The 12,715-nt window shown below is 41.3% G+C and overlaps 1 protein-coding gene and 1 long non-coding RNA gene across 2 annotated transcripts in view; one reads left to right on the top strand and one right to left on the bottom strand.

Moving 5' to 3' along the window:
- Positions 1–12,715, bottom strand: part of LOC306651493 — a 543,249-nt gene that overhangs the window by 51,707 nt on the left and 478,827 nt on the right. The gene's annotated exons all lie outside the window — the stretch shown is intronic.
- ARHGEF9 (Cdc42 guanine nucleotide exchange factor 9) overlaps positions 234–12,715 on the top strand; it is a 267,373-nt gene continuing 254,891 nt past the window's right edge. Inside the window, exons 1-3 of the mRNA XM_079124084.1 lie at positions 234–1,842; positions 7,259–7,403; positions 12,527–12,621. Coding sequence (XP_078980210.1) covers positions 292–1,842; positions 7,259–7,403; positions 12,527–12,621 — 1,791 coding nt within the window. The 5' untranslated portion in view covers positions 234–291. The remainder of the gene's footprint in view (positions 1,843–7,258; positions 7,404–12,526; positions 12,622–12,715) is intronic.

Consider the following 12,715-nt stretch of genomic DNA (forward strand, 5'->3'; position numbering starts at 1 on the left):
CCAGTTGTGGTAAAGTGTGTTCTATATATTTGATCATTACAAATCTATAAAGAACCCTGTTTATAGCCTTGCCTAATCTAGTGCTTCTCTCTCTCTCCCTCTCTCTCTCTCTCTCTCTCTCTCTCTCTCTCTCTCTCTCTCTCTCTCTCTCTCTCATTATATGCTCTCTCCCTCCCTCCCACTCCCTCTTTCTTTCCTTGTCTTCCTACTCTCTCTCCCTCTCTCTCCTTCAGCTGGAAATAACTGGTCATCACTTCCTCTGTGCCTTGGTGGCCCATTCCTGCTGTGACCATGGAGACTCTCAGCATCTGCCGTACTGCTTCCTTTTCAAAGCTGGCACCCAATGGCTGCCAGGCTCAGGTCTTCTCAGACCCCCCTGAGGTAGAAGGCCTGACCAAGGAAGTGAGGCTGCAGGAGATAGAGGGTTCTGAGGAGTGTAACCAGAGAGACTTGAGTCCCAAGGAAGAGAGTGGTTGGAACAAGAAGAAAACCAAAGTCAATAAGATCTGGAATTTTGTGAGCCGCAGAAAAGGAGCCTCCAGCCAGAGGAAGCGACCTCAGTCCATGATTTTACTGGGAGACATCTCCAGACCATCAGAGGTGAAATCCAAAGTCACCCTCATGGACAGAATGAAGTCATTCAGGAAGTCAAAGTCTTCTACTGGGGGCTCTAAGAATACTCCCCCTAGGAGTGGCAAGGTCCAGGAGCCACAGGAGGCCACAGGTATCTATAGGATACGGAAGATTGAGGAGGCTCTAAAACCCTTCCGACATTCCTATGCAGGCCATATTGAGGGTCTGGAGCCTTTCCTTGAAGATGTACAGGGTCTTGTGCAAGCGCCAAAGAGGGCAAACCAGAAGGTGCTAGCCTTTGATGATTTTGGCATTCAAGTGGAGGAAGATTCTTGGGAAGAGGAGGAGGCTCCTGTGCACTTCAGTAGTGACAGACGATCCAGAAGCTACCTGAAAAATATGTCCCCCAGGTGTCATGAGGCCTCTTCTGCATGGACAGAGGACACCAGAGTCCAGGGACTCAAGACCACCATTGAGGGCTCCACCTTTGAAGGCAACACAGAGGGCAGCTATGAGGAGAGCCCTGGACACCAGCACAGAGATAAGGTGGCTCCATTCAGTGTTGTTGTTAAATTCTTCAACAATATGGCTGAAGTGGCCCGTAGGTGGCGGTCCTTCTCACGCGAAGAGCCACAGTTGGGCCGCCACCATGGTGAACCGTACTGCAGTGATGACTTCATTCTAGAGGGCACTACCTCCCAGGTCACCTTTCCACCTGATCTGCCCTGCCAAACCACTGAAGCCAACTTGTGGGGCAGTGTCATGGGAAGGCACCAATGCCATCACCGGAAGGACCCCCACACCTCATGCATATTTGAGATGAGCATTGAAGGTGAGGAGATTCCTGGCCAGGCCCTAGTAGGTCCCTGCAATGTTGCCACCTCTTCTGTGACCTCAGCTGTCTTCAAGTTCCAGGATGACCCAGTGAGGCAGAAAGGCTGCTGCCACAGGAACTGCCAAACCTCCAACAGGGATCATTCCTCCTCTGAGGAGCTTGATGAAGACTCTGAGACTGTGGTTAGCTTCCTCAAGGAAGATGACAGTGGCAGAGAGCACCCTGAATTGGGTGCCTGTACCAAGAGGTTCACCACTGAGGCTGTCATGGAAAAGTTGGAGGAGAAGTCCAGTGATATGAAAGAACAGGAAGACAATAGGGGACCAGAGGAGTCCAGCCAGGCCAGGAAGTCCCAGAAGCTTGACATGGAAATGGGTGCAGGGGATGCAGAGGGCAAAGCCATCAAGGCCTGCTCTGGAGTTTGCCATTCTCAGGTAAGGCTGGCTTTTCCAAATAACTCTTTGAAACCTTTGGGACCCCAGAAGCCAGCTAAACTCCCATACCTCACACACCAGACCCCACTTTCAGCCTGGGATGTCCTGAAATAAATGCCCCTAGCAGTCAGGTACAGGGAACTTCATAGATCCTGAAGCCTTGGGAAAATTTTACTTCTTCCTGGAGCTGAGCTCTTATAGTCCACACCTCAATTTGGCCTTCCTTCAAAATCTGGAGCTCTGGGAATAGTAGGAAAGTGACTAGGGTCATTTAATGATGTCTAAGTGAGTCATGGTCTCACATTTTTCTTAGGTCGTGAGACATTTCCTTGGCTTTGTCCCCCTTACTCCCTCCCTTCCCCTCTAGCAGGAAGAAGATCTAGAGACTGGGCTCAAGGGAAGCCTCTGGGCTGCGGCAGAAGATCTGGATTTGTGTCCTAGCTCTGTGCCCTGTTGTCTATATGATTTGGAGATAAATCCTTTCATCTGACTGGATCTCAGTTTCCCTATCAGGGCAGCAGGGTGCACTTGATGTCTCTAGGTACTTTCTAGTAACAACACCCTAAATTATTTGACCTAAAGAATGTACGCTAAGTACATCCCATTTATATTCTTCTCCCATAACTTATTTAGCAGTAGCATTATATCCAGAATCTGGCAGAATACTGTCATGTATTGTTTCCATTTAATTCTTACAGTAACCTTGTGATATAGGAGTGACTATCCTCATTTATACCAGTGAGGAAACTGAAGCCCAATGTTTGAGTGACTTATCCTCAGTCACACAGATTGTGACAGAATTCGAGTTCAAATTTGGGTTCCTAATGTTTTGTGTATGTGCCGGAGATAAAACCAGAGTTTCCTGCATGCTTCCTGCATGTAGCATTTGATTTGGGCCCTATCAGGACAGAAGCAATAGTCTTGCTTTTTCTGAGAAGGACATTAATATGTTTACAAACATTCTCTTTCTATATTTATCAGTTATGATAAACTTTAAGAACATAAAAATTGGAGTAATACTGTGGAAGTGAATCTTATTGCAGCAGTTTTAAAGCCAACAATCAAATAAGCAAGCAAACAAATATATTGAATAACTCCTTTAGCTAACAATTGCAGTTGGGCACTGCATGTCCAAAGTTACCCATAACCTGGAAGAAGGTCACAGATGAGCACATCAAATTGTGCCACATGTGCTGGGTACAGATGCCTTGTGGGATCTTTAGAAGCACAGGCTTTGGAATTACAAAGGATTGGATGTGAGTTGCCCTCTTATTTGTGATATAGATTAAACACTGCCTACCTAAAAGGTTGTTGTGGAGATCAAAAGAGCCAGTGTATGTAAGGTATGCAGCATAGTACCATGTACAACACATTGTGGGCATCTACAAAGTGGTAGCAGTTATTATTATTATTGTTATCATTACCACTACTGCTGCTACTGAAATTCAATAAACTACAAATAATTTTGAAACAGTTCAAGGTAGTACCATAGCAGTAACTGATTGGTACTGTTGAAAGAACAGTGTCTGAGAATCAGGTAACACTGGGTTCCAGTTTCATTTCTACTCATGATTAACTTTGTGACTGAAATCCAGTTTCTTACTCTCACTGGAGCTATTTCTCCATCAGAACAGTGGGAATTTGGACCAGACAGTTCCTGGGGATCTTTCCACATTGCCTTTTTCTGATTTTTGCCTCCCATCTGAGCCTGTAATTGTCTCAAAATTCAGTGAGAAATTAGTCACCTCCTTTTTGCCTAGTGGTTTTCTAGTGGCTCTTCTATGCAGAAATCCTATGCCCTCTGCTGGTTTCACAGAGATGCTGTCTAGTTGTCCTTGGTGTTTAAAACACCAGCCCATCCAGGCCAGTAGTGCACACCTATAATCCCAGCAGTTTAGGAGACTGAGGCAGGAGGATCATAAGTTCAAAGCTAGCCTCAGCAACTTAATGAGGTGTTAAGCAACTTGGTGAGACCCTGTCTCTAAATAAAATACAAAAATGGGCTAGGGATGTTGCTCAGTGGTTAAGCACCCTGGATTCAGCCCCTGATACATAAAAAAAAAGCCCAGGACTAGACCCAGGGAAAATGAAAATGTGGAGTGAAATAGCCGTGAATGTCAGGGACATCGATATAGGTCAGGGGTCCTGTTGACTATCTCATTCACTCAGTTCATTTTACAGATGATGTCCATTTTACAGATGATTTACACTGAGTCTAAGGGAAGGGAAAGGATTTCCCCTGACACACAAAAACTGGGAGCCAAGTAGGATATGAGAATTATAGTCTTGTCTCTGCCACAAATCTTACCCTCCCTCTAGGTTTTAGCAGCTTTCTCCACCAGATGAAAATTCTCATTCTCACCTCAGGCGTCTCTCAGGTCTCTTGTGAGGCTAAATTGGGATAGTGGATATGAAAACAATACATTGTAAAGTAGCAATGACCATGCATTTCATTGAATTATTAAATGAAAATGGAACTAAAAAACCTGATACAGGCCCAGGTTTTCCTGTGTTACTCAGGGCAACAGTATGCTTTGGCTGACTTCCTTTGGGATGTTTCATTTTTGAGGTGTACACATCCAGCCCTTCAGAGCTAGAAGCTCTGAAACTGACTGCTTCAGCCCAGATTTGACTGTGGTCAAGTCTATCACTGCAGCTTTAAGGTGGATAATGTCAGAGGAGGTGGTGTATCTTTAAAGGGATGATGTCACTCATAGAGTGTGGATAGGTCTCATCAGGGGTCACGAAGCCTCACTCTATGCATGGAGAAAATGAGGAGAGTAATACTAATAATTATAGCTAAAATTTACACAGTGTTTATTTTGTGCCCAGACACTGTTCTTAGCATTTTACATATATGAACTCAATTTTATCATAACAACTACCTTATGAGTCAGGGACTAATTTTGAAATGGGGATGATAATAATACCTACCCTGTAGACTTGTTTGGAGGATGAAATGAGTAAATAAACAGAAGTACTTATAACAATATGTGGCCAAGAGACATTGTACAATAAATGTTAGCTATTTGTGTCATTATTAGAAGTACATATCACAGGAAAGGACTACACCTTAAGCCCATGATATGCTAACACCTTAGTGAAAATTAGTAGAATACAAATTAAGTGAGGAAGAGGAAGAATGGTAAGATTTTGTTAGATCTGTACATGACTTTATACTTTGCATAATGCCTTCCAATGCATAGAGTGACTTGAGAAACTAATTATAAATATTATCATTATTCTTATATCACATATGATAAAGCAAACCATTGAAGAAAGAAAACATTGGACTTGGAGTCAAAATGCCTCGTTATATGTCCTGGATCTTGTACTTTATCAGACATGTAACTTTTGATAAGTCATTTAACCACTTTGATTTCTGTTTTCCTTTATTTTTCAACTAGAAATAAGAAGTCTCTCTGCTTCCTTTCTAGGTAATAAAGAATATTATGCTTAGTATATCAAATGCTATATATAACATAGTATATCAAACACTAACTATGTGCCTATAATTCTATTTTCTCATTTGATGTCCCAGTATCCTTTTCTCTTCCAGTGTTCTATTGGTCCTATTACCATTTTCTCATTTTATTCAGCTTATGCCTACAAATGATACTCATAGCCATGCTCAGAAGTAGTTAGGACAATGGCTGTTGTCCCCATTGTACAAATGAAAAGACTAAACCTTATCTAAGGATACAAAGAATGAGTCAGTGGTAGACATGGGATCAGGATACAAGGAGGCTAGCCCTTTGGTCAGTGCTGGATCTCCATAGCCTCTTACTTTATTCTGGAGTCTTATGAGAATTATCAAGTTCAGTTTCTCAAGTCTTTTACCTGCTGGAGGCTTAACGTATGCTCTGTAAAAGAAATAATAGTTAGATTTGCTGACCAAATTGCTAGCCACTCTTATCTCTTTCCTCTGCCTTCCCTTCCATTAACCCTTATATACTCTAGATGGGTTCAACTTTTCCTTAATTCAGTATGGGTCTCAGCAAAAGCACACAGTTTGACAATATACTCTATAATTAGCCTCTTACTTCTATCCATAAAAACATAATTCAAGGTTCCAGTACCTTTCATTGTTGGGTTTCAGGGTTTTTTTTTTTTTTCTCCTATATGTTCTCTTATGGGGAGGTTAGATTATTTGATTTGTAAAGTTTCAAGTTCTAATGATTTATTTGTGTATAAGGTGAAGTAGTTAGGATTAAGAGGAGTGGTTAAAAGCAAACTTAAGATCATGCCATAGGATGCCTACAGAGCTACCATCTGAAACTCTGTTTTCAGTGTGACCCAGTGACTGTTGTGAGAAAGAATGAATTGGGAACTTTTCTCTGCCCAATTGCTAAACCAATTTCTAAGGGTCATTCAGACTGTTAACTGCTATATACATCCAATCTTCTTATGGATAAGTACACAGGTGGAAGAAACCCATACTGTTTCCATAGTGACATAGGAGTGTTGAGGAGGAATTTGAAGGATGTAGGCACCAAGGTGTTATCTTTATGTTGTCTAGAAAGGCAACATGGCAGGCCTATAATCCGATAGACATATCATTTACTAGTTGTATGACCTTGGGAAACTCATTTTCCCTTTCTGAGCCTTAGTTTTCTCACTGTTAAATGGGCTACTATCTACATTGTGAAGGAGTTATGAAATAGTATGATAAATAGGCTGTTTATCAGAGTATCTGATCCATATCAGATGCACCACAGAGATGCCATAGATCTTAGTTCCTTTCCATATTTTTCACCTGGAGGTCAAGTTTTTGGAAAAGAAAGGAATTGGGATGAAGATAGCTGGTTATGTCGATGTCAATGGAAGGACCTGGATTTGATCTTAGCTAAGATGTGCTCTTGCAAGAGTATTTCTCTGTCTCTGTCATTCTTGTGTGTGCATGAACACATACTTGTTTTTAACAAAGTACTTTATTATGTGCTTTACATGCATTATCTCATTTCATCATCTCTGTAACTCTGAAAGGCATATACTCTCACTATTCCTTAAATGCAGATGAAGAAAGTGAGACTCAGAGAGTTGAATCATTTACCCCAGGTCTAACAATGAGTAAAGGTTAGAGCCTTGCAAATGCAGAAACCTCACTCCTTGCATCTCAGTATAAACCAAACACACACACACACACACACACACACACACACTGACATCCTAGAAAAGAGAAACAATAGATGTTATTTTCTTTAAATCAGTTGTTAACTGATATTTCTACTTCCTAATGTCTTTTAAGCTCTTGGTATTTGGGTAGTTGATTGAATTTATTGACGGCACATGTTCACCTTGCTTGTATTTGGGGCCTAGACCAGATGACATTTCAAAATGGAAGCTCTAACACTTAAGCCAAGTGCTGGCTTGCTCCTCACTTCTATTAAATAATCTGTTTGTTTGTTTCTTGCAGGCCTTCTTTCCTCCAGCTGAACCATCACCAAGGACTCCACCATTCAAAATCCTCTTGGAAAAATGCCACTCTCTGCCCATCTCACAGAGTATCCCTGTGGAGCTAGATCAAGTGGGCTGGAGGAGACCCATGATGCTTTGCACTGGTATGTCTTTTATGCCCTGGTTACTGTGGCATGACATGCCAAGTAGGCCTCATGTATAGACAGACTATGCTGACATTTACCCTCCTCCATGCCATCTAGTCCTCCAGTACTGCTTCTCATTGACATCTGAAATCCATCATTTAACAATGCCTTGGTATAGAGTTTGCCCTTTCATGCTCTTCTTTTAAAATTTGACTGTCCCCATTTGGGCAGCCCTTTAGCTCAAAGCCCTTGCATATCCCATTCTTCTCAAAGTCTATCTTTTTCTCAGGACCTCTGTATCTACTACTTTGCAGCCTTCATATATTCCAATTCTTCCTCTGTTCTCCCTGATTTTAACAGTGCACTTATATATACCATGCTGGCCTCAAAGGAACCTGTCTTGCTTAGTACTCATGACCACAGAGTCATCCTAGTCCTACCTCTCTTGATCCTTACCTAGACCTACTCTCCATGGGTCCTAGGTCCTTCATCTCTTTCACTGACCACTGATGATGGAAGAACCCTCAAAGCTCAGGGCAGCTTCCTTTAACACACTCAATGCCTAGAGATTTTCTAACAACCTGATTACTTTCCATAGCTTCAGAGTGGGCCATTTCAGACTCAGCCCAATAGCTTTGCCTTGCCAGTTTCTTGTCACTCACAAGTAAAGCTACATCTTCTGTCATCCATGCCCTTGGATGCCTGTGCTTTACACCACAACCTAACAGCGCTCAGGCCTGTTTCTAGTCCTTTTTATAGAAACAAAGTTAGTCTGAATGCTGATGGTAACTAGGACCATGTTCAATTCCTTTCCAAAGTCTCTAAAATTTGTTGGAACCCCAGTCCTACTTCCCCATACAACAAGGTTCTCATAGCTCCAATGGATATGAAACTGCCCTGAACCTGCTCCTTTTCCTATTTCTTCCTTTATTATTTTTATTCCATGTGTGGGGGACAAATGGGTTGCTTTGACTCAGAGCTTATTTATAACCTTTCATTCCTGGCTTTCCAAGAGGGTAGGACTCAAAGAAATAGCTGGTTGGATCTTCTGTAACATCATTTTCCTCAAAAATCCCTGAAAGTTGTGAAGGCAGTAGAATGAAAGAGTAAAAAGAATTTTGAGAGCAGGTAGATAATCCTTCACAGTCAGGAACTATGAAAGACCTGAGAGTTTGAGTGGTCCTTTTGCTTTACAGATGGAGAAACAGGCTCAAAAAGGTAAAGGGATCTGTTCAAGGTCACGACATCAGTAGTGAATGAGGGCTTCAGTATCCTGACTTTCCAGTATGCCCAAATGCTATTTTTCTCCAGTTTTGTCCCAGAGTCTTAAATATTTGGTCAGGCATGGTGATACACACCTGTAATCCCAGTGCCTTGGGAAGGTGAGGCAGGAGGATTGCAAGTTCCAAACCAGTCTCAGCAACTTAGTGAAGCCCCAAACAAGTAGTTGAGACCTTGTCTCAAAATAAAAATTAAAAAACGGGCAGAGATGTGGGTCAGTGGTTAAGCACCCCTGGGTTCAATCCCTGGTGTTAAAAAAGAAAAAATGTATATATACATACATACATGCATATATGTGTGTGGATGTATATATTTTATATATACATCCACACACACACACACATACACACTAGACTGTTTCCACCCTAACTCACCTGTAGTGTAGTTACCAGTCCTTCCTCTGTTCTGTAAGGAAACTGCAGGTGGTGGATTAAAATAAACCATTAAGGCAGCTATATTTTCTAAGTTCCCTGCCTGGGACTCTCCCATAATCCCTTAGGAAGTCAGGTCAGGGGACCTAAGGGAGAGGAACTGGTCACAGTTTTTTTTATTACCTCCCTCCTTTTCTCTTAGGAAGCAAACCTACCCCCTGGCAATTTAGAAGTTCTTCAGCAGCTGCTAACTCCCTGCCTCCACTGCCAAGTGCATCAGATAGACTCCCACACCAGCCTCCTAATTGTTAGAAAGATATAACTGCCCCTTAGGGTGAGGGCTCATCAGAGACAGGGTTAATATTCCTTACCCTAGGGACTGCTCTGGGCTTATTTATAGGCCAAGGGTGGGAAAATATATCCCCAAATTTGGTTTATGTTTTGGCATCACCTCAGCAGCCACTCTCACCTTTGGAATATAAATGACTCCCATATTACAGTTCTGCTTCTCAAGGTCCCAACTAGACACTTGAGTCTAAATATATCACTGGGAAAGAGGGTGACATCAGTACCTCATTTGGGAAACTGATTTCATCTACTTCCTCTTTAGTCTCTGATCCTGCTGGTGATAGGATCCAAGGACCACATTCAGATCATGATTAGTATTTGACTTATCTGCATCTAGTTCAGGAACTGAAGAACCTCAGTTCATTTTTTACTGCTGGATTTTTGCACTTCCACTGTCTTCACATACACTCTTACCAATCCTTCCCTCTAAACTTCTAACCTGGAGGTTGACAGAGCACACCATTATAGTGGAAAAAGGATCAAATTTGGAGTTGGATAAATCTAGTGTCAAATTTTTGTGACATAGTGAATGACATCTGTCATTTTTGTGAGCATTGAATAAAATAGAATCTATGGATGTATGAATGCCTAGTTCCTAGCACCCAAGGTTTCTCAGTGATGGCAGGTTGCTTCTTCTCTCACTGTCCACCACTAGTTCCATACGCCTAAGGATTTTTTTCCACATACAAACATACACCACTATGGAGCTCAACCTGAATCTTATTACATGAGCTGCTCCTTCACGTTCATTTTTTTACTTACTCTTGGCTCCTTCAACAGACATTTATTGATAAAGATGGAAAGTCAATGAATTTTGTTTCCTGATAACCTAGTGTGATGGAAAGAGGAACAGTTTGGAAATGAGAATCACTTGGATTTGAATTTTGCTTCTTCTACTTAATACCTGTGTGACCTGGAATAAGTCATTCTACTTCTTTGAGCATCAGTATTATTTTTTAAATATAAGCCTAATTTTATTTTGAGGGGAAAAATTAAAACATTTCTATATATAGAAAAAGGACTGGAAAATTTCACCAAGAGTGCATTGCTATTCTTTTTTTTTATTGTAAACAAATGGGGTACAATTTGTTTCTCTGGTTGTACATGAAGTAGAGGCATACCATTTGTGTAATCATACATTTACATAGAGTAATAGTGTTTGATTCATTCTGTTATTTTTCCCTTCCCCCTGCCCCTCCAACACCTCTTTTCTCTCTATAAAGTCCCTCCTTCTTCCATTCTTATCTCCCTCCCACCCCCCATTATGTATCATCATCTGCTTATCAGCGAGATCATTCGTCCTTTGGTTTTTTGAGATTGGCTTATCTCACTTAGCATAATATTCCCCAATTTCATCCATTTGCCTGCAAATGGCATAATTTTATTATTCTTTATGGCTGAGTAATAAGAGAAATGCAAATCAAAACTACCCTAAGATTCCATCTCACCCCAATTAGAATGGCGATTATCAAGAATACAAGCAACAATAGGTGTTGTCGAGGATATGAGGAAAAAGGTACACTCATACATTGCTGGTGGGGTTGCAAATTAGTGCAGCCACTCTGGAAAGCAGTGTGAAGATTCCTCAGAAATCTTGGAATGAAATCACCATTTGACTCAGTTTCCCACACCTTGGTTTATACTCAAAGGACTTAAAGTCAGCATACTACAGTGATATAGCCACATCAATGTTCATAGCTGCTCAATTCACAATAGCCAGATTGTGGAACCAACCTAGATGCCCCTCAGTTGATGAATGGATAAAGAAATTGTGGTATATATATATACAATGGAGTATTACTCAGCCATTGCTTTACTTATATGCAACTTGGGATAATAATTTGAATCTTACAGGGCAAAACCATGAGGATTAAAATGGCTAACAAACATGAAAGTGACTTATAAGCTGAGGTACTAGACAACTAGCCTGAAATTATAATTGTGGCAATACAATACAACAGTTAAAGATAGGAATATGTCTTTTATCTATCCAGGTATTCTGCATTGTCTATAAATACCTGTAGATGCCAGTATTAGAACTCAAGATTTGTTTTCCAAGTGAAATGAGGGGTTCTTCTATTTGAAAGAACCAGAACACCAGAAAGATCCCTACAGTAAACACACACACACACACACACACACACATGTCACCCCACATATTGGCAGAGCTCTGCTCAAATCACTTGAGGCTGGGCTGACTCAGAATCCTGCTTTGGAAGTAACATTCAGATCATTTCTCCCTGAGACACTGCCCCTTCTCAGTAGGGTTGGCTCTGGGTTGGTATTGATCTAGAGAGTTGTAGGATACAACTGGAAGAACCTAATACCACTGGAATAAACAACCCTGGAACAATGAGAAGAATTTTAAGCAAAACACTGGTTTCAGAGCAGGTAAGAAAAAACTTATGTATGTTTACTCATTATTTGAATATTTCTGTGATAGTAGCACCAATTTTACCACATTTGATAACTGAACCAGGTGTCAGGAGATTGATGTCTATTATTGGGTTTCTGTACATACTTCTGTATAGTGAATTATAATGAACCCTCTTTGAGAGCCTCAGTATCCTCATACTGGAAATGGAAGCAGTGCTGTTTGACTGCTCTGAGAACACGGATTTCACTTACTAATTGGGTCTGATTAGATATGTGCTTGGTTTATCCTCCTACTCCCTGGTTTTTGGACACATCCACCACTCACATTTCCTCTAAAGCTGTGGGCTACAGAAAGGGATGAAAATTTGAAACTATTTATGTTGCTCTGGGGAAGTGTCAGGAGAGGCAAGAAATTTGAGCTATTGTTTATTTTAATTAGCCAGGTTATACATGTAACCTAAGATTTCAAGTCCAAAAAACTGTCCAGAACTGGAATTCTTACTTTGTAATTTCAGACAAGAGCCTGGGATTCTTCTTTTCCCAAGGTATTCTGAGAAATACTTCAGATACTGGTTTTGGATTTCTTTTTGACTACTTTCAGCTATCTTTCTCTTACTAAATTTACATGAGCACACCCTTCCCTTCCTTCCTCCTCACATCTCAATGCTGGTGGTTCTGAAAGATGGACAAAAGTGATCAACGGTCAGGATTCTCCAAAAGGAGCTGGGGTCTGAACTCAGTCTAAAGAGGATTCTCTCATCACAGGTAACTTGGACCAGGGCTCCAAGACTCTAGAAATCTGCAAGAAAATTGGTGGATACTGGAAGCTACAGAGACCAGGAAACAAGCCACTTAATGAAGTAAGACCCCTTTCTTAGTACCTTAGTTCCTCTAAGCTTCCTTTTCCTACACATATTACATGTATTGGTGCTTCTAGCGTGTGTAATGGAAGCA

Source organism: Sciurus vulgaris (genome assembly GCF_902686455.1).
Source record: "Sciurus vulgaris genome assembly, chromosome: X".
Taxonomy (NCBI): Eukaryota; Metazoa; Chordata; class Mammalia; order Rodentia; family Sciuridae; genus Sciurus; species Sciurus vulgaris.